The 27,434-nt window shown below is 41.6% G+C and overlaps 2 protein-coding genes across 7 annotated transcripts; one reads left to right on the top strand and one right to left on the bottom strand.

The window, feature by feature from the left end:
- Positions 1-931: 931 nt before the first annotated feature.
- C3H1orf131 (chromosome 3 C1orf131 homolog) lies at positions 932-7,537 on the bottom strand. Its single transcript, XM_064415778.1, has 6 exons — positions 6,983-7,537; positions 4,852-4,908; positions 3,722-3,817; positions 2,939-3,025; positions 1,888-1,940; positions 932-1,264 (listed from the first exon to the last, which is right to left on the bottom strand). Exons 1-6 carry the CDS (start codon positions 7,535-7,537, stop codon positions 1,135-1,137), a joined length of 978 nt encoding a protein of 325 aa, XP_064271848.1. The 3' UTR covers positions 932-1,134.
- On the top strand, positions 7,521-27,368 carry GNPAT (glyceronephosphate O-acyltransferase). Of its 6 annotated transcripts, none has more exons than XM_064413898.1 (16): positions 7,521-7,766; positions 11,121-11,312; positions 13,715-13,891; positions 14,726-14,855; positions 17,048-17,175; positions 17,629-17,704; positions 18,292-18,443; positions 18,534-18,664; positions 19,353-19,576; positions 21,776-22,021; positions 22,432-22,511; positions 24,260-24,400; positions 25,295-25,394; positions 25,488-25,581; positions 26,530-26,591; positions 26,893-27,368. In XM_064413898.1, exons 1-16 carry the CDS (start codon positions 7,536-7,538, stop codon positions 26,934-26,936), a joined length of 2,208 nt encoding a protein of 735 aa, XP_064269968.1. In that variant the 5' UTR covers positions 7,521-7,535; the 3' UTR covers positions 26,937-27,368. The 6 variants fall into 6 exon arrangements, with proteins under 6 accessions (XP_064269968.1, XP_064269969.1, XP_064269972.1 ...); XM_064413899.1 differs by having other exon boundaries at positions 11,124-11,312; XM_064413902.1 differs by lacking the exon at positions 7,521-7,766 and adding an exon at positions 8,954-9,954 and having other exon boundaries at positions 11,124-11,312.
- The last annotated feature ends 66 nt before the right edge of the window (positions 27,369-27,434 follow it).

Consider the following 27,434-nt stretch of genomic DNA (forward strand, 5'->3'; position numbering starts at 1 on the left):
TTACCTGCTGCAAGCTGACACAGACCTCAGAGTCAGGGATCACCAGGCTCCCAGCCCACAGGGGTACCAGTACACCTAGAACAAGTTTCTGCGGTAAGGGCTGTTTTCCTTCCCACGTACACATCCTTCACTACCAGAGCTGTTCTAACAAGCTCCGCATCTCCTTACAACACAGAACAAATTCTGTCATTTAAGTTATCCTTATCTTTGTCTCCCGCTAAAATACTGAACTTTCATTTTGGAAGTGTTACTAACAATTGCCATTTCTAACTGATGGACCTTAAAAGCAACAAAAGAAAATATTTAGCTACAGAAGACAATCAATGTTGTTCCAGAAACACCAGACTGCTGAAATCCAAATAGCACCAAAAGACAGTTTTGGTTAAGATTTCATAGAAAGGCCTTAAGAAGCATGAAATCAAAACAAACATGAGTTAACTGGAACAACCAGAAGCTTTTGACTGTCCACACTCATTTGGCTGTCTTACATGGTCTTGTTTTTAAAAACCAAACAACCAAGCCACCAAACCACTATTCCAAAGTGCTTATTTGGAGATCTCTAAAGAGATATACAAGATGAGTGTGTAATGCTTGCCTGGGACAAAACTTCAGAAAAGTATTATTTTCATTCCAAAGGTGGCAATTTTGAAACATTAAGAGGTTTTGCTGAAAAATCATTGTGCAGTTAAACTATCCACTAATAATCCTAAGGATACAGAAACAGATCTATGTCCAATAAATGTTTGGAGAACACCTACTTCCAGTTCAGAGTAAGACACTGCTTTTTACAAATTCCTTCCGTATGAAAGATATATTAACATTAATCCATTAATTTATGGATTAAATGACTATTTTATTAACAGCCAATAAGCTGATTCTACAAAAAGAAATGTTTTCTTCAGCACATATTGACTAATAAAAATAGCCTGTATAACCTTCTTGATAAGCTAATCTTTATTTATAAAATGGTAAATTCTAATATTCATCCCAAGACAGAATGGTACATAAAAATCCTGTAATAACAAGATTAAAAAATTAGGATATGGTGGATAGGCAAAAGGCTCCAGAAGTCTGTGTTGGTAGCAATGTGAACTCTCTTATGCATATTGTCCATTTCACTCTGTACCATGAAGTTCATTTGCTAACTTTAGATGATTTAATTTTCTTTATGTCACGGCTTTGCAGAATCAAGGTCCCATTTCTGAATTTTCCAACTTGTCCTGCAGGCCAAATGCTAGGCACAGACTTCTTCCTTTTGGCCTTCCTGAAACAGGAAGACGAAAAACAAAAATTAAAAGAAACAGCAGAAACACAGGTAAACGCTTAATATGGTGAAAAAGTCACCTATTTATGCAGAGTTTGGTATTATGGAGTAACAAACCATAGCATGTAAAGACTTCAGAACATTTTTCCTTCATAGACATGCAAAATTTACAGCACATTACAGCACGATTTAAATTTTTAAATGTTTAGAAACATGAAGATTTTTGGATAGAGAAGGAAGACAGTAGAGAGGGAACCTGCTGCACTAGGGTTAGGAAATGTCAGCTCACTTTCAAGCCTCTGCATACTGTAGCTTATGCTTTGCAGAAATTATTTCTTAGGGCAAATGCTCTGAGCAAGTGGTGTCATGAGTCTGCACATAGGGATTTTCATCCCTCTGACGTCCAGCTGCAGTCTTAAGACATGTTGGGGCAGAACTGACATACTTCCAAGTAAAGCTGAGCAACTGAAGTCTCTGGAACAGCTAGGCACAGAGCAGTGTCACCATTTTTTGAGGATCTCAGCACCTGGAGAATTTTGTTGCACTGTGATGTGCATGATTTCTGGAGTAAGACTGTGCAATTACAGTGATACACTGGGGAGACCACGTTGAAAACACCTCACCTCTCCTGTTCTTTATGCTTCTTCTTCTTTATAATAGAGTCACCTTTATGTTCCTGTTTTGAAAGACAGATATTTTAATGAAAAAGGAACAGAGCATGTTGATTAAACAACCACCTGCACAAAGAACATTTGGTAAATAGCCTTTGCTTCACAGAGCAGCAGGCACTTAAAGCAAGCTGGGAGACCTTCTGACAGAACAAGTGATGCAACACATTATGGAGCCACTGCCAGGAGTGCCCAGAGCCCTTCCTAATGCCTTATGGAAAGCACAGCCCACTCACGACCAATGTGCTGCCCTTGCCACGTGCAAAAGCAGAGGCTTCCTTCTTGGGCATGTGACAGATCCCAGAGTCAGAAGATGGACTTGCTACCAAGTAGGTGTGTCCTGTCACCCAGCTGAGGGCAGCTGTCAAATAACAGGGCTCAGATGTGACTGGTCATGCACTTTGAGCCACATGACAGAGCAGGAGAAGTAGGTCCCTGGGAAAGAGGGTGGCAGGAAACTGGCTGATAGAGCAATTACGAGCCCCACCAGCCTGCTCCCACCTACATGGGAAGGCTCTATAGGGAGGCAGAGAGTAGGCTCAGAGCCAGATGGGCTGTGCTAGAGGATGGATCCAATAGAAGCCTCACCCTTGCTTTAAATAATGAGTAGGATCCTAGATGGAATTTTGCTGATAAAAAAACAGTCGAAGATCCGGCTCTCTATGGTTAGACAACATGCAACAAACTTTAATTGGGGATGATTCTGTTTCCTCTTAAGAGGAATGGATAAAAAACTACTGCTGATTTTGTGTCATCAGTCTATCAGCCTGGAATGGTGAGGCAGTGAAACCAACCACAACACAAGCCTAACTCTGTGCCTTTGTACTGCACACAACCAGCTTTACCAATGAGATTAATCCTGCAGGAGCCAGGAGCCCAATCCACAGGGAGCAGCAGGTGTCAAGCTTGGGCACTCCTCCTGCACCTGAGGCATTATCTGTCAGGCTCTTTTAAAGAGGGCTGGCTCCTACATGCTGCCTTTTTATGCAGAAAATTTCATACAAACCTTTTCCTTATCAGCATCTTTCACTGCTTTTTTCTCTTTCAGTTTCTCCTGGTATGTCCTGTAGTTCACATGTGCCTTTTTGGGGGGCTGCAAAAAGATTGGGAGGGATACTGCTGATTAAATTTTCAAATAGGTTCAAAAATTATTCACACACTTGCACAGACAGCATTTTTCGCGTGGTAGTGGCAAAACATTAGAAATGCTTATTTCCTTTTGGGTGAGAGGAATGGACTTAAGAGACATCAGGTAGTCACAAATTGTTTCTTTCTTGGTGAGGACAGCAGAGAGAGACAATACTGTTCTGGTATCAGTCCTACAAGGTTTACATACACACTCTGAGCAAAAAATCCCAACCCACTTCCTAAAAAACACCTAAAATATTATTTTTTTCATTTATACTAGTTATGATGAACTAAAAAACTTTCTCCATCTTTATCTCTGTGAGAATGAAGATTTAAAAAGTGAGCCCCACTCTCCAACTATTTACTTTTGATTAAAAAGTAAATAGTTGGAGAGGCCTGATTAAAAATTAGTAAATGTTTTTCAGCCTGATTAGTCATATTTCATCTGCAATGCTTTCCTGATAACACAACCATACTAATCTTCCAATCATCCACAGACAAGACAGAAGAGATGATGTAAAAGTAAGGATGAAGCGGGAGAACGGTCAGGGCAGGGGATTTTGTGTTTTAAAAGAGGAATACCAAAGGCCCTCATGTTCTTTACTGCTTTTCTGCATTGTAACAGCTGGGTGACCTCCAGCACAAACCAAGGGACAATTACCTTGGCCCCCAGCATGATAGCACGCTCCTGTTCCCAGACACGTTGTTCCTGCTTCTTGTAGCCAGTGATTCCAAACTTGTGCACTTCCAGGCGAGCCTAGAACATTTCAGAAAATTGGAGGCATTTCATAATGTCCAAGCTGTTGTAAAGCAATGCCTGGCAGAGAGCAACAGTCATACTCCTGAGGAAATCCTGGCTAATACTGGAAATTGGCATGCTATAAAATAAAACTGAGTTCAGAGCTATACTGTGGAGCAGTTAACCACTGTCCAACTAACCTCTGGATGGTGAGGACTGTCAAGGGGACAATTTTCAATTCTCCTCATTTCACATGAAGTAATACATAGAACGGATTTTCTCCATGTAAAAAATGAGCACTTAACCACTGAGAAACATGGATGGGCAGATGGTGGTTTGACTACACACATAGGCAGAGTTAACACTATACAAGCATACCTTGGCAAAACTACTAATGAATCCATAATCTTTTTTAAATCAGTGATTAAATCCCCACCCTTCTTAGCAGTACAGAGCTCCATGCAGAATCTCTGGAGAGAGACGGGACTGGATCACAACACATCCCTGAGCAGCAATTAGGCACACAAAAGAACTTGCACAGATCTGTAAACAAATTAGTAGCTAAGGTGGCCAATGCTAGTTATGTTCATGTAAGAACAGATGCGAATAAAATGACAAATGGCAAAAGTGATTTGTTGTTTCAAAACCAGAAGCCAATACACTTTTTTTTTCCTTCCCACGTGAGATGTCAGAGATTTTTAACACCATAGGGCAGAAAGAACTATGCTAAATATTATGGGAATTCAAGCACCTTTACACATCCCACTCAAATTCTCATTGGAAGGTCAGAGAAAAAGGCCATGAAGTTGTAACACACCTCTCTCCACATGGAGCAGCTGACTGCTGCCAGCCTGTTCTTCCTTTGGTGTGGCATGTAGCCAGAATTACCTATTAGGAAATCCTCACCTATAAGAGAAATTTCCTATTAGGAAATCCTCACCCAGCTGTTTCTGCAAAGGTTTCCCATCAGTCCCACCGTAGCTTTCTGAAGTACACGTGCACACATAACTGTACACTACACTAGTGAGATTAGTCTGATCCTAATGACTTACCTTTTCAAAGTTAAATTCTTGTCTGACTGCATTTTTCTCTTCATTCACTATTTGGGTCTAAAAACAAAACAAAACATTTCAAATTAATATTACAAGTAACACCAGTTTAAATGCTGACTGGGATAGCTTTTTGAAAAGCAGTGAAATGTAAAGTCCATTATATGGAATAGTTTCCAGCAGCATTTTTTCCTAGCTTTATTACCAGTATCTGTTAAAAGAGACAGTTTCAATGGCATTTTTCTAGGTATGTAAGAGAAAAACTGCCACATATCACTCATATGTCCTTTTCCAAACCCACATTGAACAGCTAATGTAGGACAGCTCATGAATTTTACGTAATTTTGTTTGAGACAGTGCAGTGGTAATAGTGCATGTACTCACAGCTGGGACAATATGTAGAACTAGCTTAATTCCTAACTGCATGGACATATATTAGTGTCCATATCCAGCCATATCCACTAATGCCAGAGAAACAGCTCCAAAGGGTGCACTGCCAGCAATGGCAGAACGCACTTAACACAGGCTGAAGAAAGGACTTGCTCAAAATGAGCTCAGAGAAAAGTACATCTTCTCTGCTCCACAATTTACACAGACACTTTCCATCAGCAGTTCTCAGTTTGGAGGGGCACTCTTGCAGGGGAACACACTATATCCTAGAAAGAAAAAGAAGCACAAAATTCCCAGGGAGAGAGTTCCATGCTTTCTTGTTACAGGAGTGTCCCACATGGGACACTGTGGAGCAGCTACAAATCTCCCAGGGTTATTTTAGACTGTCTGCTTTCTGATTTCAGGGAGGATGTGCTGAGCCACCTCTCTGAGGGGAAGCTCTGCCCATCCCCAAGCATGCTGATGCAGGCAGGCAAACTGCCATCTGTTCAAGAGATTACCCTGTTCGCTCCCCTGTTTGCTCCCAAAGGTACAATCCACTCAGATGAAACAGGAGTACTACCTAAGCATTAAAGCTGAACTGAAATACATTTCAAGCATTTCCATTTCACTCTCCAGGACCTCAGGGCACAGTAAGTCACAGGTTCAGGCCCAAGGATTACACCAGGGCTTCCCTCTGCATCCACCATAGCCAAACTCCTCTCAGCTCTGCAAAGGCTTCTATATAGAATTGCAATTTCAACCACAAATACACCCAGTTATCTTCAGAGCATTTTGCTAACAAGTGTAAGACCAGTATTTTCAGGTAAAAAAACTCCAGCTATAAAAAACTCAAGAAAATTTTTAGAGGAAAGCATGCTGGAAAAAGCACAAAAGTTAGGGATTCAAACAACTGCTTAAGTCTCTTCAAGTCCCCGGTTCCAAGCAATTAAACCCCCAATATCAGTAAGTCTCTCTGAATTCAAGACAGTCATATGCTGGCCCATCAGAGCTTATTTCAGAATGGGCTTCTGATGTTATGGCCATAAAGACAATTCAAGGAAAACAACCACAGAAGCTATAAAATCTGGAGACCAATCAACCCCCCTGCTCAACTTCCAGCCAAACCTATCCAGACCTCCCTGGTAAAGGAACTCAGCTACAGTTTTTGGTATTGCAAAGCAGTTTAGCAGCAGCAAACCAAGCCCGAGGACTGAGATCTAACGCTGTCATGCCTTCCCCTAGGGAGTACCCAACACTGATCCTCCAAGAACAAATGCTGCTTGTAAATGGCCCAGCACTGCTGTGATGCCAGAGAAAAGAAGGAAGTTTTGGCACCTCACGTCCACAGCTAGTGACAGGAACAGAACAGCACACAAAACTCCTGGGTACTGCAGTAACCAAGAGGCTTAGCCTTCCATCTCTTTCACTTCTTGTTGTAACATCAGCCTGTCAGCAAACCAATTTATTTTGCTAAAATGCGCCTATTTCAAACATGGGATTCTCATCCAGAGATCTGAAATTCAAAACATTGGTCTTCAAGTGCTGCCCCCTCCCCTGCTTCATCCTGCCCGTTTCCAGCAGCCCCACTGGGAATCAGCAGGACCAGAAGCCATCGAGCTGAGCACGCGGATGCCAAAGCATCCAGGCAGCCGTACGAGCAGAGGGACAAACGCAGGCAGGGCAGGGAGCGCAGCCCGCCGCACGGCTCCCAGCCCGGGCAGGGGCGGCTGGGGCAGCGGGGCCCGCGCCCGCCCGGCCCTACCTGCGCTGCGCCGGCGGGCGCTGCCGAGGGGCCGTGCCGCTCCTTCCTCTTCCTCCCGCGGAACACCACGACCTCCACGGCGGGCGGGGCGGCGGGGGCCGGCGGGGCAGCGCCGGCGGCGCTCAGCTCGGCCCGCAGCTCCCCGAAGAAGCCGCGGGCCCCGCGCCGCCCGCCCGCCGCCGGCTGCGGCTCCCGTCTCTCCTCCTCCTCTTCGTCTTCCTCCGCTGACGGCGGCACTGCTCTCGTTTCGCCGTCCTCTGCAGCGCGCCGAGCGCCGCCGGGCTCCTCACCTGTTCCGAGCACATGCCGTGGGTCAGCTCCGCGCCGCCGCCACTCCGCTCCGGAGCGCCCGCGCCCGGCCCCCTCCCCTCCCCAGCCCCAGGGAGGACCGTGGTGCCGGCGCAGCGCCCGGCCCGGCCCCGCGCACCCACCCAGGTCGTAGAGGGTGCCGAGCACCGCCTCCAGCCGGCGGTGCGGCTCCCGCGGTCCCATGGCTGCCGCGGCGGGCGGGCGGGCCGGCGTGTGACCCCCGGCGGCTGCCGTCGCACCCGACATGGCGCCGCCCATGGCGCGGTGCCCCCGCCTTCCGCCGCCGCGCCGCACCAGGCAGCCGGGCCGGGGCGGCGCGGGGCCATGGGCGCCTCGGGAGGCGGCGGCGGGCGGCAGGGCAGCTCGACGGGGTAGGGCGGGCGACCGGGGCGCGGGGCGGCGCGGTGGAGCTCGCAGGACCATGGCGACAGCGGCGGCGCCCGGGCGGGCGCAGCGAGGGGCACCCATGTACTCGGTAGGCGGCAGCGGCGGCGGGAGCGGTGCCGCGGGGAAGGGGCTGCTCCGCTCACCCGCGCCGCTCTCTCTGAACGGGGATGACGGCGCTTGGCGCAGTCTGCTCCTCCACCCTTTACTCCCGGTTTGTGTTCCCGAGGAAGCGGGGACCGCGCTCCGGAGGGACGGACGAGGCCTTTCCCGGGTCCCGGCGGGAGCGGACTTTTCCCCTCACCAGTTCACCTCTGCTTCGGCTGTCCTTCACTGTCTGTCGTGTCAGTCGCGACAGCCAGAGCTCCCGAGCGCCGCGGCGCTCCTCAGAGGTGCTGCGGAAGGCCCGCCGGGGTCCGGGAGGTGGGAAGTGTCTCCTGCCCAGGGAGGCAGCGTCCCGGAGCGGCTCCGGGAGGCGGCAGGTGTCCGGGCACCGGGCGCTCCGCAGGGCTTCAGTCCGCAGCAACCTGTCCTGCAGCCGGGGTGAAGTTAGCGCTGGGAGGTTGTCGTGGGCATGGAGTGGCTGAAGCGGGTTTTCCCGTGTTACATAGTGAAAGTTACTTCATTCGCCTTGTTGGTTCCCTGCAGCTGCTCTGCCAGCCTCAGACAAGGAGTTTTGGGTGTGGAGTGCTAGATCCCATCTCTCTACAGGCGTTTGGAGGAGGGTACTAGGGAGAGAGGGAAACAGCTCCTTGTTTCGGCAGAGATTCCCAAGCTTCTCTTGTGTCTTGTTTGTTTGCTGGTATCCCAAGGGCATCGTGAGCACCATCTTTACATTGCATATCCTAGTTATTGGAAGCAGAGGAGCTCCAGGCTCCTGCTTTTTTGCTTCCCTACTTCACTGCTGTCACAGTAACAGCGCATGTCACTGAATCTTCAGATGTCCAGGTTTCCAACAGTGTGTTTTCTAAGTGTGTTCTCTACCACCTGGCAATCGAAACTGGAACAACAGCTTGGCTGTAATGTGTAAAAGCACAGTTGCAAATCTTTAGCGTTTGGTAAAGTGTGTGACTTGGCTCCCTCAGTGCTCCTTCAGAACAGGGCGTGAAAATAACTATTACCATGGAGAGAAATCAGTTGCACGTCAAGTCTGAAGACTTGAGATGAAGAGCAGAGGCAGAGAGGTGATTTTTCAATGGGCCGTGGCCCTAGCAAAACTCTGCTCTCCGGAGTTGCGCTGGGGAACAGCTGCAGCCATGCGGTGACTGCTGATGTGGCTGATAGTGCTCGTGCTGGGTGCTGTCTTTCTTTGTCCGGATTTCATGTAGTTGCATATTGCAGGATTCGAACTTTTTGTGACTGACATAAACATTGCTTAGATGTTCTGAGCAATGACTTGTCACATACTGATCTGAGTAGGTGATACTTAGAGTAATTTATTTTCTGCTACTATTCTGAGCTTTTTTTGCCATTATACAACATAAGGGATTTATTTCTGTTTTATTTTAATCAAGGGGATTGATATAAGGTGTCAACAGCAACAGATGGCTGATAGAAACTATTTGCAGTCATCTTAACAGATCTTAGCTTACTCAGCTCTTGCAAAATACTAACCAGCTGAAAGCTGTGAAAGAAGAGAGGTTGAAAGCTGTAATGCTAAATCATACAGGACAAAAACCCCTAAAAGTTTTAATACCTGGATGAGATTATTTTGAAAGTCCCTGCTGAGTTTGTTCTGCAGTTACTGTGAGGTAATTCTCTAAACTGCAGCTGTGGAAAGAAAAATTATATAATCTACTAAATGCAATTATAGTAGAGAGATGGTCTCCAAATTTGCGTGGGTAAAAGAACTTGAGAAGGTCAAACATTATAGTGGGATTTGTGTCCTCCAATAAAACAAAATTGACTTTTGATGCAGATGAGGCTTTGAAGGATTTTTTGTCATTCTTAAATGGAGATATTCCTGATTTGAGTTGTTTTGTTTTGTTCCACCAAATTACCTTGTGGTGATGAATGGACAGGAGCTGAAGGTTTGCTCTCTACTAAATGTCAGCTGCTCTGATATTGTTGCTGATATGGCTCTGGTTGGCTGGCAGTGAAACCTGACTCCCTCTCCCAAGGTTGAAAACCCAGCTGCCACTGTTGGGCATTTTGCTTATCTGTTGCTGGTGTTCCCCTGTGTGTTTGCTGGCCAGGCTTTCCACTCAGCACCAGAAAAGATCACTGAAGGAGCTCATGAAGCATGTTTTTTACTTCATTATCAGTTTGGTTCTGCACAGGTCAGATTTACAAAGAGGAGGTAGAATGAATGAAAAGATTGCCAGTGCTACCCTTCAGGTAGAACTGTAGAGGAAGACATGAGCATTTTTTTTTAATATCTTCTAATAAATATGCTTGGTCATAACTAATATTTTTTTATTTAACAGAGGCTTACTCCAGTTTTCTTACTTACCTGGTGGCTGTTGCTGCTGGTTTGAAGCTTGGAGAAATACAGTTTCACTCTTGGGAAGACTGAGAGATCATTTATACAAACTGTAGTGATATAGGAGACAATAGGAGACATCGCTCTCCTGCACAAGGGTCTACTGGCTCAAAGGGAAGAGTTTTGTCTGAATTTTTTGCAGCAGGATGGATCCACAATTAGTTCTTGATGCCCTGGGGATTTTCTTGCTTAGCAGTGGTGGTACTGATTACTCAGAGACTGTGCTCTCTTTTTACCTACGTGTGCACTGTATTGCATTCACATGGCTCTCAGTAAGGTGATTTGAGGTTTTCTTTATTTGCTCTTGCCTGGTAATGTTTTATGTACCTTACATCTGAGCTGTGTGAAAGCTGCAATTCACCAAGGCCCCCAGATGCAACTTTCAAGTAGCAGGGATTATTTTCTGTGTGTTAATGATTGGGTTTTTATAATGTGAATCATAGCATTGTCTTAGTGAAGCTGTGAGAGTTGGAATCAAAAGTCTTTTAGTTAATACCTATTAATCACAGAGAGGCTGGAAGCAAGACACTTCAGCTTTAAAAGCCCATATCTTCTCTCAGTTTCTTCCTGTTGTGTGGAATTAAGTAACATGGCATAGGGTGATTTGAAGACCTTTGCAGTTGAAGGGTCTAGGGTAAGGGTTTTTTTAGGGGGGAGGTAGAATTAAGTAACATGGCATAGGATAATTTGGGAGTCTTTGAAATTGAAAGGAATTAGGGTGAGGGTTTTTTTTCGGGTGGGGGAGGGTGTGTGTGTTTGTTTATTTTGCTTTTTAGTTTCTTTCTGGATCACTCTTGCAAGCAGATGGTATTGGTTCCTGCACTCACAGAGTGTAGCATGCAGATGTTATTAAAAGCTAAGAAGAAACCCCAAATGTTGCACAAGTAGTGCATATAATCATTTTGGTGCTGTAGCCAAGAAGGTCACCAAATAGTGTCTCATTCTTCATTTGTATGTTCCTAGCAGAAAGAGCTCACATCAAAGAAAAGAGATGAGTTTGAGGATATTTTGGAGGAAAGACGGTTGTCCAGTGACTTGAGATACGCCATGAAATGTTACACCCCGGTGATCTACAAGGGACTTTCACCTTGCAAGCCAAATGCTATCAAAAGTGCTGTTCTCCAGTCAGAGCAAGTTCAGTATGTCATCAAGCAGGTGAGTCTGGACCTCTAAGATGATGCAGATTAAACACAGCCAAGCTTTGTGTGGCAGCAGGGAAAAAGAGATTGTTGCTGACATTGTTAAAGTGGTAATTGTAGTTTGGAAGATAGTCCAGTAAATAAATAACTCTTTTGTCAGGAAAAAAAATTACTGGAATTGCCACCAAAACTGTCAGGTTCATGAAACAGTGTTTTGATTTTGCATATGCAACACTTCATCATTAATTTATCCAGTGTGCCTGACTACTTCTTTTTTCTCTTTCTCCTCATACTCCACGGTTCTCACCACAGAACAACATTGTGAAAGACATTAGCACTCTCCTTCTTAGCAGACACTTCTGTATTTTGGGGGTGTCTTGTAGAAATTTTATAGGTTAATGATGCATTTATGAACAAGTCCTAAATGCTACTTTCACTAAGATGAGAGTTCTATATCACAGATAATTCTTTGAATTAGAAACACTGTTTAAGATGTAACCATATTTTTTGTCCTAACATGAAGGGCAGCTACTACTTTATAACAAATAAAGTATTTTATGGTTAGGCTGGCTGATACTTTGCACTGTGTTTAAATGCCTGAAATATGTGTGTGTGTTAATTAGCAGCATAAATTAATTTCAGTAGCCATAAAAAATAATTGCAAGTGTGTAGAAATACCTAAGGTGATTTGGTTAGTCCTGAGTGACAGGCTACTGTAAATTTTTTCTATTTGTTTCTTTTAATGGCTAGTATTACCTGTGATACATCAAAATGTGTTATAATGTGACAAAGTAAAGTATGTCACTATACACCACAAAGTAGTTTTGTTTCCATTATGGATTGCTAAGTAGTATGAAAGCAAAAAAAAATCTTTCAACTCCAGAGACACTAAAAAATTTACTGAAAGAAAATACTTTACAGAGGATTTTATAGAAGGATGTTTGTGTGGTGTTTTCTTCTGAAGTGCTTTTTTGATAGAAAATTATTTTGATGAATATTTTCTGGCTGCATCAAGTGGTTGAAGGGAGTTAGCAGACCTGCCATTGCAGCCTGGTTACCAGTTTTGCACTAGAGGTTACTGGAAGTTTCTAACTGGGAGTGTCTTGGGCAAAGTGCCCAGCACTCTACAATTAGGGTCCCTCCTGCCTGGGCAAGGTTTGCAGAGCTTTGCACAGGCGTACTTGAATTTGTTCTTGTGCCAAATTGTTGTGGTTACTAAAGTTCAGTGTAGGAAGTTAAGGTCATTTGTTTGTTTTAGCATTCTATATGTGACTGGTCTGGGTTTTTGATTTCTGATTTTGGGAAGTTCTTAGTTCCATAGTGGATTTGCCTTTAAATCACTCGAGTGAATGGTATGGTAAGCCTTCTGCTGGTGAATGAGAACAGAATCTCTTCCTGATGAATAACAAGAGGAATTTTTTGGCTTCCTAAGCAAGACTGATTTTCTCAGGCTCAACTGGAAGCAGTTTTTGGCTTCTTTAAGTCGCTGAAATAATCAGTTTAAACTACATGTGGAAATACATAGAATAATGGGTAATGCATTTAAGAAAACACATTTGACCTAGTAGATGTGCTAGTAAGATATATAGAGGTAGATTGGAGGAGATGGATTTCCTCATATGTCACAAAATGGAAATAATAGGTAAGCAGCACTGGCTTCCAAACGATGTGCTTTTCTGGAGGCTTTTTCTTCTGCCATTCCTTTCCTTTCCCTTCTTCTTCTATGTTGAGTAGAAGTCATGTTGCCTATTCCATAATGATAAAAGGCTTAACTTTTCAACTACATATTTCTAGATTCAAATACCAGACTGGAGGGATGGCCATTATTTAAGTCTATTTCAAGGAACTTCAAAAGGGAATGTGCATGGCAACAGAAGAAAGATCATTGATATGCACAGTTGGTAGAGACAGTGCTTTGTATGCAATTCAGCTCTCCCTTGCCAAAGGAATGCATCACAAAGAAATGGAAGTGTGATACAGCTGAGGTTCTTTGTAAACTCTAGCCCAAATGCATTTAAAATATTTACATTCTGACTGTCTCTACAAACATAGGTTTCATTTTACTATTGAAAGAAAAATACACAGTCTTCTTCAGACTGATAATATAGGAAGTATTCTTTGAACTTAAATATCCTCTGAATATGCTGCAAGTTAAAACATTCGTATGGGGGGAGGATTGTTGTACATCCTCCCCCCACCACTGGCGTCTAAGGTTATGTTGGTTTTTAAGCAGCTTTAACTTGGCTTTGTTGGCTGGCACCAGACAGATTCTGTATGATTAGATCCATGCCTATCACATAAAACAAAATCTTGTGGACTATTGTAGTAGCTCTCCCATAGTAGCTGTGGCACATTAGAACAGTGTGCATGGACAAGGAGAAGGGGACAGCTTGTAACTGCTGTTTTGTTTCTCCTTAGTTAGCAAAAGAAATGGGAGAATCACCTGATATTATTCAAGAAGAAGCCATGGAAATCCTGGATGAAATGGGCCACCGTATGCAACTAGGAGCTGTCAGATTTTTTGCCTTCACTCTGAGCAAAATATTTAAACAGCTTTTCCAGAGAGTTTGTGTGAATGAAGAAGGAATGCAGAGAGTGAGTACTGGTGGGAGGAAAAAGTTAAAATATTTTTAGAGCAGTCACTTGGACAAGAGCTCTAATCACAAATAAAAAATGTGGAATATACCCTCTATAAAAACCAAGACTGCACTCACTTTTGTTTACTAGTGTTTTTCTTAGTAAATGTGGGAGGAAAGACAGATGATATGTAAGTATTTTAGAGGCAAACAGATGCCACGATTTTTTGTATATTTTCCAAATGCTTCCTATGATAAGGAATACCATGTGCCTTTGAGTATGTTAGATCAGCCACTGAGAGAGTGTTTTCTATCTAATATTATAAAATAATAATGCATTTAGCTGAATTGGGGGTCACAATATAATATTACATGGCTGTACAGCAAAACCATCATACAACTAAGTGTGGTGAAACACTGTGCACCTCTGAGGCAGGAAATGCTTTAGGTTTTCCTCAGTTTCCGGGAACTGCTGTCCCCTATTTCATTTTAGGATATTGCTGTTCTGGAGGGTGCAGTGCATTCCCTGGAAGTCAGCAATGTCAATCCTGACAGTCCCTATTTGGTTTCTCATCCCCATCAAAAGGGTTTGGAATTAGACTATCCCATGATGGGGTACCCCTTGTTTTTGAGTCCTGTGCTGCTTGTGAGCCTCAGGTTGCTGCTCTGGAAATAACTGCTCCAAATTTCCAATGGGTTCTGTGCTGAAAGATCTGTATTGATTGTGTGGACAGAGAAACAACCATCAAGCAAATGGGGTTTTATTTGCCTTAAGCCCTGTGCAGGTCTGTATTTGCAAATTTCAACAGTCAGTAAATATTGGGACAATATTGTTTGCACTGTTCTTTTTCAGTTGCAACATGCCATTCAGGAGCATCCCGTGGTGCTGCTGCCCAGCCACCGAAGCTACGTAGACTTTTTGATGTTGTCTTATTTGCTATACACGTATGACTTGGCCTTGCCTGTCATTGCATCAGGAATAGGCAAGTATGTTTTTAACAATGTTTTCAGGATTCAGAGAATTGGTAGCATTCTCTGATAGCTGCAACTATAAGTAGTTGTGTTTAACTTCTGTTTCAAATATAGCTTGTTAAATCCTCCTTGGGTAAGGTGCTTACAATGTCTGAGAGCTTCTCATTACTGCTGAGTCCTGTCAAAGGTGAATCTTTTTCATAGCAAGTTCACCCATAAGTACCCCATCTGTAGACCTGAGGCTGGGCAAAAGATAAGGGTTGTAAAGAATACTTCTATTTGCTTTCATAGCCTGGTAACAGGCAAGAACTTGCCCAGGTGCTACTGAGGGTGCAGAACTTTTTGTGATACTTCATGCAGTTTGAAGTGCAGTTATAGCCAGATACGAAGTACCAGGCACCTCGTGCTTGTTTCTGATGTGATTGATTCCTTTGAAATATTGGCAGAACTTTGTGACATGCTGAGAACAGAGCTGGCAGTGAAGTGACATGGCATATCAGAGGTCAGGATTTTGGGCATACTTAGTTGTAAAGCAGATTAAGCCAGTATATTGGTAGGAAACAATTCTTGAGGGCTTGAACAGTGAATGTCTTCCAAGTTAATGTGCTTTTTGATAATCTGGATGCTGTTAGCACTTAACTTAGAAACCTGATCTTGGAAGTCATGAGTATCAAACAGGTCTTCCAAGCAGGCAGAAAACCACCTCAGGTCTGGTGCAGCACTGTTACCTTACCAGGCGCAGGTAAAGTAACCTATCAGAGATGGTGGAACTTTCTGCTTTACTGTAGTCTGCTTTTCCAGTCAAGAAGTTAACAAGACTAATAGAAGCTCTGAGAATGTGCTTGCTATGGAAGATGAAATTTCCCTGGTCTTTTAGTTTGTTGCATCTGGGTGATGCAGGTTAGATTTACAAGTCCATGCTTCACCGCGATCTTGATCAAGGTGTTGCAGTTTGCCTGTTGTGTATTGTTCAGAATCTGCTCACATGTTGTTATAGGTATTGGTGTAATCCTTTGCTGACTTGGATTAGAGTATTTTTGTGTTTCGGACCTCAAAATAGTATCTTAAGATACTATTAGTTTAGCTTACAAGGATTTTTTGGATGATTAACATTTTTTTAATGCTTTGGGTGCTTCAAAGTTCTCCTAAAGAATTAGGGGATTTTAGCTTGATGCTGCCTGCACATGTGTATTATTTTAAATTCCTCTGGAGAAAATATAGGTTGTAGTTGTATTTCATAACTGCATATCATGTTAGAGATTCACAAGATTTGGTTTACAAAGTCACTCCCAAATCAGCACTCGTGCTGAGTGGAGAGACTATCCTGATATAGGTGGTAAGTGCCTTTGTTTTGTTAGTTATCTCTTGGCTTCAAGCATACAGATAGATCTGTGGGGATTAGCTAAGGGAAGGTAAACAGTTGCCAGTACATCCTCATACAGTACATTAGCAGGAATCTAGCTGGTGTTGGGATGATGTTTCTGGCACCTGGGACATTTTCAGGGCAGTTATTGTCAGTGTTGCAACTAGAAATGTGAATTTATTTGACTGAGTGAATATCTGTTTTTCAGTGTTTCATGGATTGAGGTGGCAAGGTTGGAATGGCATGTTGCCAGCTGATGTGTGGACTTGTTTTAAATGCTTCCATAAGAACTTTGTTAACATTAAGTGATTTAGTGATTTTTTTCCTGCTTTTGACAAGTTAAGCATTGACTATCATTGCTTAAAACTGAAAAACAATAAAATAATTTTAGCTGGTTTGGTGTACCTCCCCCAAAATGATGAGTCAGGATCATAGATGGTCTAATGTAGTTTTATTGGCTGCCTAATTTCTGTGTCTTCTAGAATATATTCAGCAGGAGCTGCTTTTTTCTAAAGATGAGTGAGATAATGTACTTCAGAAACTTTGTCTTTATTATGGCTGAACTAAATTATGAAAATGGCCATCTAAATTATGAAAATAAATTGCTCTAAGTGAATGCAGCTTAAAAAATGGAAAGCATAATATGCCATTCTTGTCTGTATAAGTCTTGCTAGACAATTTGAAAGCAAATAAATGTGTTGGCAACAAAGGAATCCAACAAAGAGATCTTCTGTATTCTGCTAGTCAGCGTGCTGCTAATTTTGTGGTTGATTCTTCTGGCTGATATTAATCAATAAATTTTGTGTGTGTGGTTTTGTTTTTTCTCTGATTGTTTTTCAGATTTCCTAGGAATGAAAATAGTTGGGGAGCTGCTACGAAGGGCAGGTGCCTTTTTTATGCGACGTTCCTTTGGTGGGAACAGACTCTACTGGGCAGTGTTTGCTGAATATGTAAAAACGATGTTAAGGGTAAATAACTTGCTGAGATCTCAAAATGTATACTTAAGAAATACTGTATTGGAGCAATTCTTGTGAGTTATGCAGGATGCCTTGGCTGTGTGATTGAAAGTCTTCATGGTGATATGAGTAAGTGCTTTTTACCTCAGATTTGCTGCAGCTGAAGCCCATGTGTGCAATCTGTTATTATTACACAGTTCAGTAAGTGATAAATTACTGCTCATCAGTTGGTTTGGATTGTGTGCCCATATCTCATGACAGACACAGTATTTTCCTTAATTAAACGATATGGTGCAGCAAATACAATGGATGAATGTTGGCTTACAGATGTCTGAAGTTAGATATGTTTGTCTTTCATTAAAAAAAAAACCAACTTACTTACATTTGAAGTACTTAAAACTGTTTGTGGGCAATAAAGAAGTAATGTTTTCTCTGACTAACTTTTTCTTTGTTTTACTTTTGAAGAGTGGCTATGCCCCAATTGAATTTTTTCTTGAGGGGACTAGAAGCCGCACTGCCAAGACTCTGACTCCAAAATTTGGTATGTTTATTTAAGATTTGGAACTTCTAATATTATTAGCACATTCATTAGTGGTTGTGTGCTTTGTAAGTTCTTTGGATAGAAAGGGATGTTCAAGTAGAGGGAGACTGGGGAAGTCTGTCCGAGTATGGAAAACACCATGGCTGGGTTCAGAGGCCTTGCAAAGAACAGCAATATATTTCACTTCCTCTCTGCTGCTTTTGCTCCCTTTGCCCCATTGTGTACTAAATTCAGTAACTCTTCACCGTTTTCTTCCTAGACAATAGGCATTCCCTGGCCAGCAGAGAAATATTGTAGTTCTAACTGTAAAAGTAATGGGGAATCTTTGGAAGGAGGATGCTGTGCAAGCACAGGGCAGTGCTGCTGAAAAGACCACAAATAGCTGTCCAAGAGTTGCTTCCAGTTACTCTCTGTTTTAAGGCTTGGGCAGTGTCTTTTGCTTCTGCTTACTTGAAGAGAGAACAGACACAGTGCTTACCTATTAGCAGTTTCTAAAATACAAAGATACCCTTTTCCAAGTTAAATTGCAGTTGATTTTCCCTCTTTGAAAGAAACAGGTGATTAATGGTTTGTTTCCCAATTGGCAGGTCTTCTCAGCATTGTGATGGAACCCTTTTTCAAACGTGAAGTCTTTGACACGTATCTTGTTCCCATCAGCATCAGCTATGAGAGGATATTAGAAGAATCTCTCTATGCATATGAACTCCTAGGAGTCCCAAAGCCCAAAGAATCTACATCTGTATGTAAATTCCTTAAGAACAGAACATAAGTGGACGTATACGCACCCTGTAGCGCCAGAATTTAAGTTTTCCTCTTCCCGTTTTCATAGGGGTTGTTAAAAGCCAGGAGAATCCTCAGTGACAATTTTGGTACCATACATATCTACATTGGCCAGCCAGTATCCCTTAGAACCTTGGCATCTGGGAGGATCAATCGGTGCCCGTACAATTTGGTTCCCAGGTACTGCATCTTTCCGTGGTGTATGCACAGGAAAAACATTTGTTTAGTCTACACCTATGTGAACTAAGATGTTCTCTTGTACTTTGTTTTCATCTTCTCTCACCTCCCTCCATCTGACTGTTCAGACTGCTGAACCTGTTTGGTCTGAGCAGAGGCTTATTGTGCTTATCACTGGGTGTTTCTGAAATGAATTGTTACTTGTGGCTTTCCTTGTGTTGAGAAGACACCACTTTAAAATTTAATGGTGATGCATGAACCAGGCAAAGCTCTATTTTCTGAGAATGTGGTGCTTTTGCCACTTAAAATTTTCACCTTTCTCTCACTTCTTGTGTTATTCCTGTAAGCTGTTAGCAAGCTGTTAAGTGATCGATCGTATATCAGGGAGAGCTGTAGCTGTGACTGGGTTGTGTTGCTTTTGTAATTTTTTCTGTAAAATATAATGCTTTTGAATTTTGTTTGAAGACAGCAAATATACAGCATCAGTGCAGAAGTCTGTTCTTACAGGTACTGTCATGCAGCTACTGATGCTTTGCTCCATACTTCTGTTTTACATAGCACATAGAATCACCTTGCAAATATTAGGTGCTGTAAGTTACAGATCTGGGAACAATATGAAAGAAATAAAGAGGGATGTTATTTATATTAGACTTTTTGAGATCTTTACCATAAATTGCATTGTTTTTTTCAGGCATCTTCCCCAAAAGCCATCTGAGGATATCCAAGAATTTGTCAGTGACGTAGCTTATAAAATGGAGCTCCTGCAAATAGAAAACATGGTTTTGAGCCCTTGGGTGCTAGTTGCTGCTGTCCTGCTCCAGAACTTGCCAGCCATGGAATTTGACCTTCTAATAGAAAAGACTCTGTGGCTTAAAGGCTTAACACAGACTTTTGGAGGATTCATTGAATGGCCTGGTATGCAGAGAAAGTGTTATTTCTGTTCCTCTTGTTGCTTATGGAAGATAAATTATATTTCTATTGAAGCAATGTATGGTGAGAGTTTTAGAGAATTCTTGGAGTTATAAATGGATTTGAGGATATGCTAAAAATCATGCTGAACTCTGACAGGTATTTTCTTCACCTGTTGAAGATAATACTTTGAAAAACAGTTAGGTGGAAACAGAACAGATATTTTGCTGTTGTATCATGAAGTGTGGCATGAGAGGGAAATTATAAAGCACTTTATCAGAGTAGTACAGTTTGTGTAATGTAAGTGCCTGTGTGTAAGTCATAGGCAGTAGCCTGATCTGCACCAGTTAATTCCATGTAATGCTGCATTTCCCGCTTGGTACTGACTACAGTGTAAGTTGTTACTGATGCAAAGAACTAGCAGAAACAAATGGGTGGAGGACATCAAAACTGTCAGTTGTCTGTTTATTTTTAAATTCATTTTATCTCCAGAAACAATGATGACTTTTGAAGGGAAGGCTTCTTTGGTGGTTTTATTAATATACTTCTATACACACCCCCTTTTATATCTATCGATAGATAGATACATAGATATGTATAGTATATATATTGGCTGCTGAAAGATTGATTGTGCTTTCAAACTTTGTTTGAAACTTCTCTCTGTGAGCCAGAGTGACACAGGCAATTTTAGAGCCTCAGGATGTAAGTGGTAAAGCTAGTAAGGAACAGTATTGTGGAATGCACGTAGATTTACCTTTCTGCTGTAGGTAGACTTAAGCCAAGGATCTTTGCTTTTGTAGTCCTGTGTATAATCAAGGATGCCTCTCACTACTACAATAAAGAAATAGGGTCAGGCTACTGGTATGAAAGAGCTCTGTCACCTCTGGGAAAAAAACTCACTTCTTTCAGGGATCGACACTACAGGGAACGCAGGCAAGGTCTGCTTCTGCCAGACTGGTAAAAGCAAGAATTTCATGGCAATACTTAAAACAACATTTAGAATCTTACTACACAGTAAACTGAAAAACATAACACATCCAGATTTGCTTATTTATTTTGTTTATTTTCTTAGCAACAGGTAGTAAGCATTTGCTTTAGTAGTGTTGTCATGTAGTCAGGGAATAGCAGATAGGCATGGTCATGAAATGGAGGCGTGACAACAGCTGAGTGGATTTTGTTGGAGTGTGCTGTGGGTGCTTGAGGCATCAGTTGCATACTGGGTTTGTTGTTTTGGTTTGGATTGTCAATTTGAAAAGAAGAAATACGTTTTAAAGGCCAATTTGCTGATGCCAGCAACTGCATGTATGCTCTCCATTCTTTGGACTCTAAACAGCTGGTTATTTCTGCCCTTGTCATGCTGGTTGGTCGTTACAAGCAGAACAGTTGCAAAATTTTATATTCAAAACAGGAACTGTAAAATTACTTGCACAGACTTCTGTTTTCTATTGCATTGAGAAACTTGGGAGCTTTAGCAAAATTCGAACAAAGCAGGTTGAAGGAGTAAATAAGATGCAAGGAGACTGTACATGAAATCTGTATTAAAGGAAAGGAATATGATAGGGTTTTTTTCTGTCAGAAAAGGCTGTATTGATTTGATATGCCTGTGGTGCTGTGAACATATAAAGTGTATTTTAGCGTTCAATATGAAGTTCTTTATTGCTTGCTTGTCAAATTGATTCCATTTTGATGCAGGGAATGTTTCTCATTGAGCAGGTATGTTGTGTTACAATATTTATGCTAAGAATTTTTAGAAATTTAGTTTGGGATGAGGCCTTGCTTCTGTATGAGAGTTGATGAAAAAGTTCATAAAAAGATCTGTACCTCTGATTCAAAACTTATAGTGTCAGAAATGCTTAAGCACAAGCATAATCTCAATTTCCTTACTAATGAATGTTTCCATTAAACAGATATTTCCTTTTTCTATTTGGAGGCTCAGAATATTTGTTCCAGAGACAAAGGAACAATTACAATTTACAGTTGTTAGTAAGTGGAAGAATTTGAAGCATTTTAATTATAGAAATGTCTGAAATTTGTTCTCTCCATGTCATACTATGTCTAGTTTGCCAGTTCCTGGTATGGATTCTATTGGAACATCTCTCTAACTGAAAGTTTGGCTTAGTGTCTGAAATACTGGCGCATTTTGGGCTGTTTCAATAGAGTTATGCTCCCTTTTGCAACTTCCTGAGTGTTGTATTTTCCTCCTAGATAACCTGTGTGCCAAAAAAGCAGTCCTGTCTAGCCTCATCCTGCATTCCAACATCGCTCGCCTTGTCGATGGCCACATGGTCCTGAATGACAAGGGAGTGGAAGATGGAGCCGTAGGGGAAATCGTCTTCAGGCACGCGCTGGCCGTGCTCATGTGTGCCACGTACAGGAACCAGCTGCTGAACGTCTTCGTGCGCCCAGCCCTGGTGGCAGTCGCCTTGCAGATGGCACCCAGCTTCAGGAAAGGTGTGCTGGGGCTCTGAGAAGCTGCTGCTTTGCTCCTTGTGCCATCAGCTGGGAGAGGAGCACAGGAATGGTTCCTGTGACTGCTAGCGGGAGCTATCTGAGACTGTTACACTTGTGATAAGGTGGATGTGTTGGGAGGGCATGGGGATATTTTACTTGCCTTTTTTGTGTTTGTTTACCCTTTGATCCTTTTGTAGGATTTGATTGTGGAATTTAATGAAAAACTGCAAGCCCCGGCTCTTTCCTTTTTTTAACAATTGAATCAAGTGCTTTGAGTACTTGCTGTTCTGTTGCGGTTTCTGCCCTTGTATGTATGCTTCAAATGTCAAGTCCATGTTTTATTTGAAGTAGGTACTCTCTTAAATAAGGAGTAAATGGCTCTTCACTTGCATTTACAATATTTTTTTCAGAGGAAGTCTATAGCTGCTTCAACTTCTTGAGAGATGTTTTTTCTGATGAGTTCATCTTCTTTCCTGGCATTTCATTGAAGGTAAAACCATCCCTTATACAAAAATACTGATAGTAATGCAACCAATTAAATAGCATCTGATTCCAGGGCTCTGCTAAACAAGTGCTTTGTGAAAAACACCTACAGGGATATCACCTTGATCTGTGAGTGGGAGGGAGAACTACAAAGGGGGTCATTATGTTGATTGCAAAATATTGTCTGAATCCACAAGATTGCCAATGCAATATTTTTCTCCATTCCAGTAAAAAAAAAAAAAAGAAAGAAAAAAAAGAAATTGCCCAATTCTGAACTATTAAAATGAACTGTAGCACAAGTTTGGCTTTTTTGCATAAAGCTACCAGTCTTCCAGCACAGATCTGAAAATCTATGTTAAAACAGTCTTTTTAATGAAGTGTAAATGTTGTCAAGGGTGCAGCCTGTGAAGTTTTTTGAAGTGAGAGCTTTCCTAATGACATAGTAGTTTCCCTCTTAGAGTCTTAGGAAGCTTTACTTGCATTCTTTTTTTGCTTGAAAAGAGTTTTCCCTCATTTTACCTCCTGCTCCATACAGGCATCAGTCAGACAAAGCCAGTATTGTTCCTGCACATGCCTTATTCCAGGGCTCAGTGTGCCTGTGTGCACCCCTTGCACAGCTGGGTACAGGCAAGGTGGGAAAACTTCAGGCAGCCCTTGGCCCTCTGCAGGACTTGCTCTGTCATTTTGTACACAAACCTGCTGGGTCAGAGCTGGCTCTGGTCCAGCCTGCTTAAAATGCAGGTGAAAACAAGTTTATCAGTTGAAAAACTGGTTCAGCCTCACACCCAATATAAATTGGCATGTGTAGTTTTTAATTGGATTTTAAACTGATTACATGTTATTTTTATCAATGCTGAGGACAGATACATGATGGTGATAGTTATGATCTTTCCTGCATTAAAAAAGAGATAAGTTTAATTTTCACAAAAATGTTCAACACTTGCAAATGTATTAAAATCTCATCGGTTTTTATATAGATGAGAATTGGGCCTTTTTTAAAGGCTGACTGGCACTGTTAAGTTTTCTTTGTTGACAATTGTTGCCTCTTGCAGCTTTCTTGAAATAGCAGAAAGTAGCAGGGAGCAGGAAGGTGGCTGGCTATGACTGACTTTGCTGGAGTCAGATGGAAGAGTTGCTGTGATGCTAAGGCATCTTTTAGCCACCCACTCAACACTTTATTCATTCATATGTCTGTCATGTCCTTGTCCCATCCCTTTGTGTAATCTGTCTCCCCTTTGCCCATATTGGCAATTATGGTAATGCCATTGACCTTGACATTTCCATACTTTGTAACTTTTCGGCCATTTGTTTTCTGTTTGGTAGAGGGCAGGTCAGTGATCTGTATTATCATTTATTGCAAACACTGGACATGAGATAAAGGCAAACCCTTAGTTTAAAAATAGATAAATAAATAAAAAACAACCAAAGGAAAAAAAAACCTCAGCTGGACAACCTGACCCTGTTTTGACAAAATCCTGAGGCAGCTCAGGCTGGCCGTTGCAATAGCAGCTACAGCCACTTTCTTTGTGCCAAGGTGTGTTATGTATTGAGGAGCTGCTGTGTTTAAGAACATGTTCTCACTGCCTTTTTATATAGATATTTTTGGGAGACAGGAAAATTATGGTTCAAGTCTCTTCACAACTGAGTTCAGAAATGAAAGTGGTGCCCTGTTGTGGTTTCTGTTGTTGATTTTGTGGGAAATGGTAGCTGCATTTCTGTAAATGTTAGAATTTTAGTTATGCATTTCTTGCCCAGGATTTTGAGGAAGGATGTTTTCTACTCACAAAATGTGATGCCATTCAAACGAGTCAACAGGAGATTTACCCTACTGACAAAGGAAGTGATACGGTGTCTTTCTTGTCAGCTATGTTCAGACCTTTTGTGGAAGGTTATCAGGTATGTTGTCCTTCAGAAAATGATCTCTTTTTTTTCCTATGTTTTATAAGGAAAGTAAGAGAGCTGTGGTATTCTGTGTAAATAGGCTGAGAAATGCAAAAGTTAAGAAACAGCAGTAATAAATCTTAAACACCACCCTCCCCCAAGGATCCCAGTTTTAGCTTTTGGCTCAGACTTGTCCAATTTACCAAAGCAGTAACTACTATGTAATGTGATGGCTCATTGTGAGTTTATAAGATTTACAGGGAGTGTGCTGCTACCAGGTTCATTGTTCTTTTTTATGAGGAGCTCTTGCTTAAGTAATTTTATGTGGGTTGTCCTGCCAGGTGTGGAAATGAGTTTGTATCTCCTATCTGATAGCTTTTATGGGAGTCATTAATTCCATCCATATCTCTTTAAATTATTTTGGGTTTTCCAAGGTTTTAATAAGATTAAACAATTACTTTCCTGTAGTAACCAATGCATCTAAACCCAGAAGGCTAAAATCTCAGGTAAGTCAGTATAAGATTGGTGATACTGTAGGTGTTTTAACATAGTGGAATGTAGTTAGTGATCTGATGTGTGACGTGGGTGGAACTGTATGATGTGTCCATTTTTTCTCATCTTCAGAACAGGTATTGCTTTAAAAAAGTTAAACTGTTTTTGGTTGTAAGAACAAGAATGTAAAATTAATGTCTGAGGTAGCTGTTATAGAGTCTTATTTTAATATTGGGATATTCCTACCTGTAAAACTGTAATAAAACTTTCAGATGCCCTGTGCAATGGTGCCTTTTGAGTTCCTCTCCTACGCTTTTCACAGTGGAATAATATTACTTACAAGGACATGTCTGTTTATAACTCATTACAATCTGACAATCTAAAAGAAAGAAATGTTCATTTTCTTGAAAATGTTAGTTAATTTTCAGATACCTCTCAAAGGAAATGAAAGAAGCATTTACTGAGAAGCAGTTTATACCCGGAGTCCGCAACTTTGTTTTTCAACTTCTCGAGAAGGGTGTGTACAGCTGTTACTCAATATGATTTTACAAGAGTAGCCTGTTAATTGAAAATTATAAAATTTTTAATTGTGTTTCTACCTTCTCCATAGGGAGTACACAATGTTATGAAGCACTGTCTTCTGACATGCAGAAAAATGCCTTATCAGCTCTTGTGAAACTGGGTGCAGTGAAGAAGAAGAAAATGTAAGTAATGTTAGATTTCTGGTGTATAGAAATCTTAGTGGCAATTCTTAATATCTGAGCTCCTAGCAGAACAGCAGAACCCCAACTGCCAGAGCACTAGAGGTTGACTGGAGTCATAGAGAAGACCCAATAGTTCTTTGCTCTACAATATGTGGAAGTGGAATGGCATGCCCTCATAGTGGAAAGACTCCTGTGGGACCTAACAACAAAATTCATTAACTCGCTGTTAGGCTGCTTTGGATTCCCTTTAACCTTTTGGTTTTCAACTTTCTTCCCAATACTCTGATCAGAAAAGAACAGCACTGCTTATTTGTAAAACTGTGTGCTACGGTAAGCCTTGTGAGAAAACGTAAGCAATAATCAGGAATACTGCTAGTTTTGGGGAACTTCAGCACTGAACTCATCTCACAGCAATTTTACTGAAAGCTTAATCATTTGAGTCTTTTTACACAGTCCATGGTTATAGGCCTAAGATTAAAATGCACCTGTTGTTGTATTATGCGTTATTCTGCTATCAAATGAATTTGTGTGTGGTGCTCCTTACTGTGTTTAAAAGTATGAGCATGGAAGTCCCCAATAAAACAAGTCCCTGCAGTGTCTTGAGTGTTTCACAGAACATCGTTGGCAGCTGATAACCTGAACTATTTCCTTATGCCTCTGTTCATGAAATGAAAAGGCTAAGATAAATGTCTGTAGCTAAATTTCCCTTTCAAAAGGAATAAATTGAGTGCAACGGAATTTGGGGACTGTGAACAAGAGAAAAGGTGTTCTAGAGTAGAAACCATGACTGTTCTAGAGTAGAAGTCTGACATGTCCTTAAATTTGATACGTATGCTGGTATGATGAAAAATATTATGTAATTATAAAAATGTTTAATTCTGATTATTTGTGTAGAAATTACTGGAATAAGGAATATTGTTGAGTAAACTTTTTTTTTTTAAATTGTAGGCCCAATGGATTAACTTACAATGTAAATCAAGAGGCTGTTAGTAAAATCCTGGACATGTTTGGTAAGTGTTCTCCTAATTAATTTCAAGAGAGCTTCTCAAGTTACAAATTACTTTGGACAGTGCACATATGCTAGATGTAGTGCTTTTAGCTAGTAATTCCATAGACTTAACTGCATAAAAATCTTAGTAATATTTTTTACAATGCTTTTTCTGGTATCATTAGCTGCAGCTTTGAATCTCCCCTCTTTATTGCAAATGCTGTGCAATCCAGTGGCTGAGGGCAGTAAAGTAAGAAGTAGGTTATTGGTGTGGTGTTTACAGCATGTTGATCAGAAATATTTAGTGTGGGTTTTTTTGTTAGATGCTCGGATACCTGTACAGAAACCTGTGGCTGCACGACTCTAAATGGTCCCTGATGGATGTAAGCTCCTGCTGAGAACATGGACCACTGCCCTGCTGGAGCAGGGGCAGGAACAGACAAGCTTCCCCTCTTGCCCAGCCAGCCTGCAAGTGCGGGAGGTACAGAGGTGTTTCTTCAGCTGGACAGCTCTCCATTAGCACTTAGGAATTGCTGCTGAGAGGCTTAGAGGTGTATGTACATCCTCACCATGTTTTGTTTTTTTAAATAAATGAAACATTGTCTCTTTTTTAAATAAATATTGAAAGAGGTGTGCACAGCAATGGCTACCTAAATACATTTTTCTAGACTTGTAGCAAGTGTGATTGGTTTCAAATGTTTCATGGATGTGAAAATGTAACAGGGAATTAAAAGACTTGCTATTAAAATTAATATTTAGAAAAAAATGTTGCTGGCTGGCTAAATGTGAGGCAAGGCCTTCATGAATGAAGAGCACAAATCAAACCTTGGGCAATAACCAGAACTGATGTGTTGGGTTTTGTGCT

The sequence above is a fragment of the Passer domesticus genome, chromosome 3, assembly GCF_036417665.1.
Source record: "Passer domesticus isolate bPasDom1 chromosome 3, bPasDom1.hap1, whole genome shotgun sequence".
In the NCBI taxonomy this organism is placed as follows: domain Eukaryota; kingdom Metazoa; phylum Chordata; class Aves; order Passeriformes; family Passeridae; genus Passer; species Passer domesticus.

Coding starts and splice junctions, on each gene's coding strand:
- GNPAT (XM_064413898.1), top strand. CDS start 7,536: ATGGCGCCGCCCATGGCGCGGTGCCCCCGCCTTCCGCCGCCGCGCCGC. Junction 17,705..18,291: donor GACTCTGACTCCAAAATTTG/GTATGTTTATTT, acceptor CCCAATTGGCAG/GTCTTCTCAGCATTGTGATG. Junction 26,592..26,892: donor TAAAATCCTGGACATGTTTG/GTAAGTGTTCTC, acceptor TTTTTTTGTTAG/ATGCTCGGATACCTGTACAG.
- C3H1orf131 (XM_064415778.1), bottom strand. CDS start 7,537: ATGTCGGGTGCGACGGCAGCCGCCGGGGGTCACACGCCGGCCCGCCCG. Junction 4,909..6,982: donor CGCCCGCCGGCGCAGCGCAG/GTAGGGCCGGGC, acceptor TTTTGTTTTTAG/ACCCAAATAGTGAATGAAGA. Junction 1,941..2,938: donor AAGATGCTGATAAGGAAAAG/GTTTGTATGAAA, acceptor CTTTCAAAACAG/GAACATAAAGGTGACTCTAT.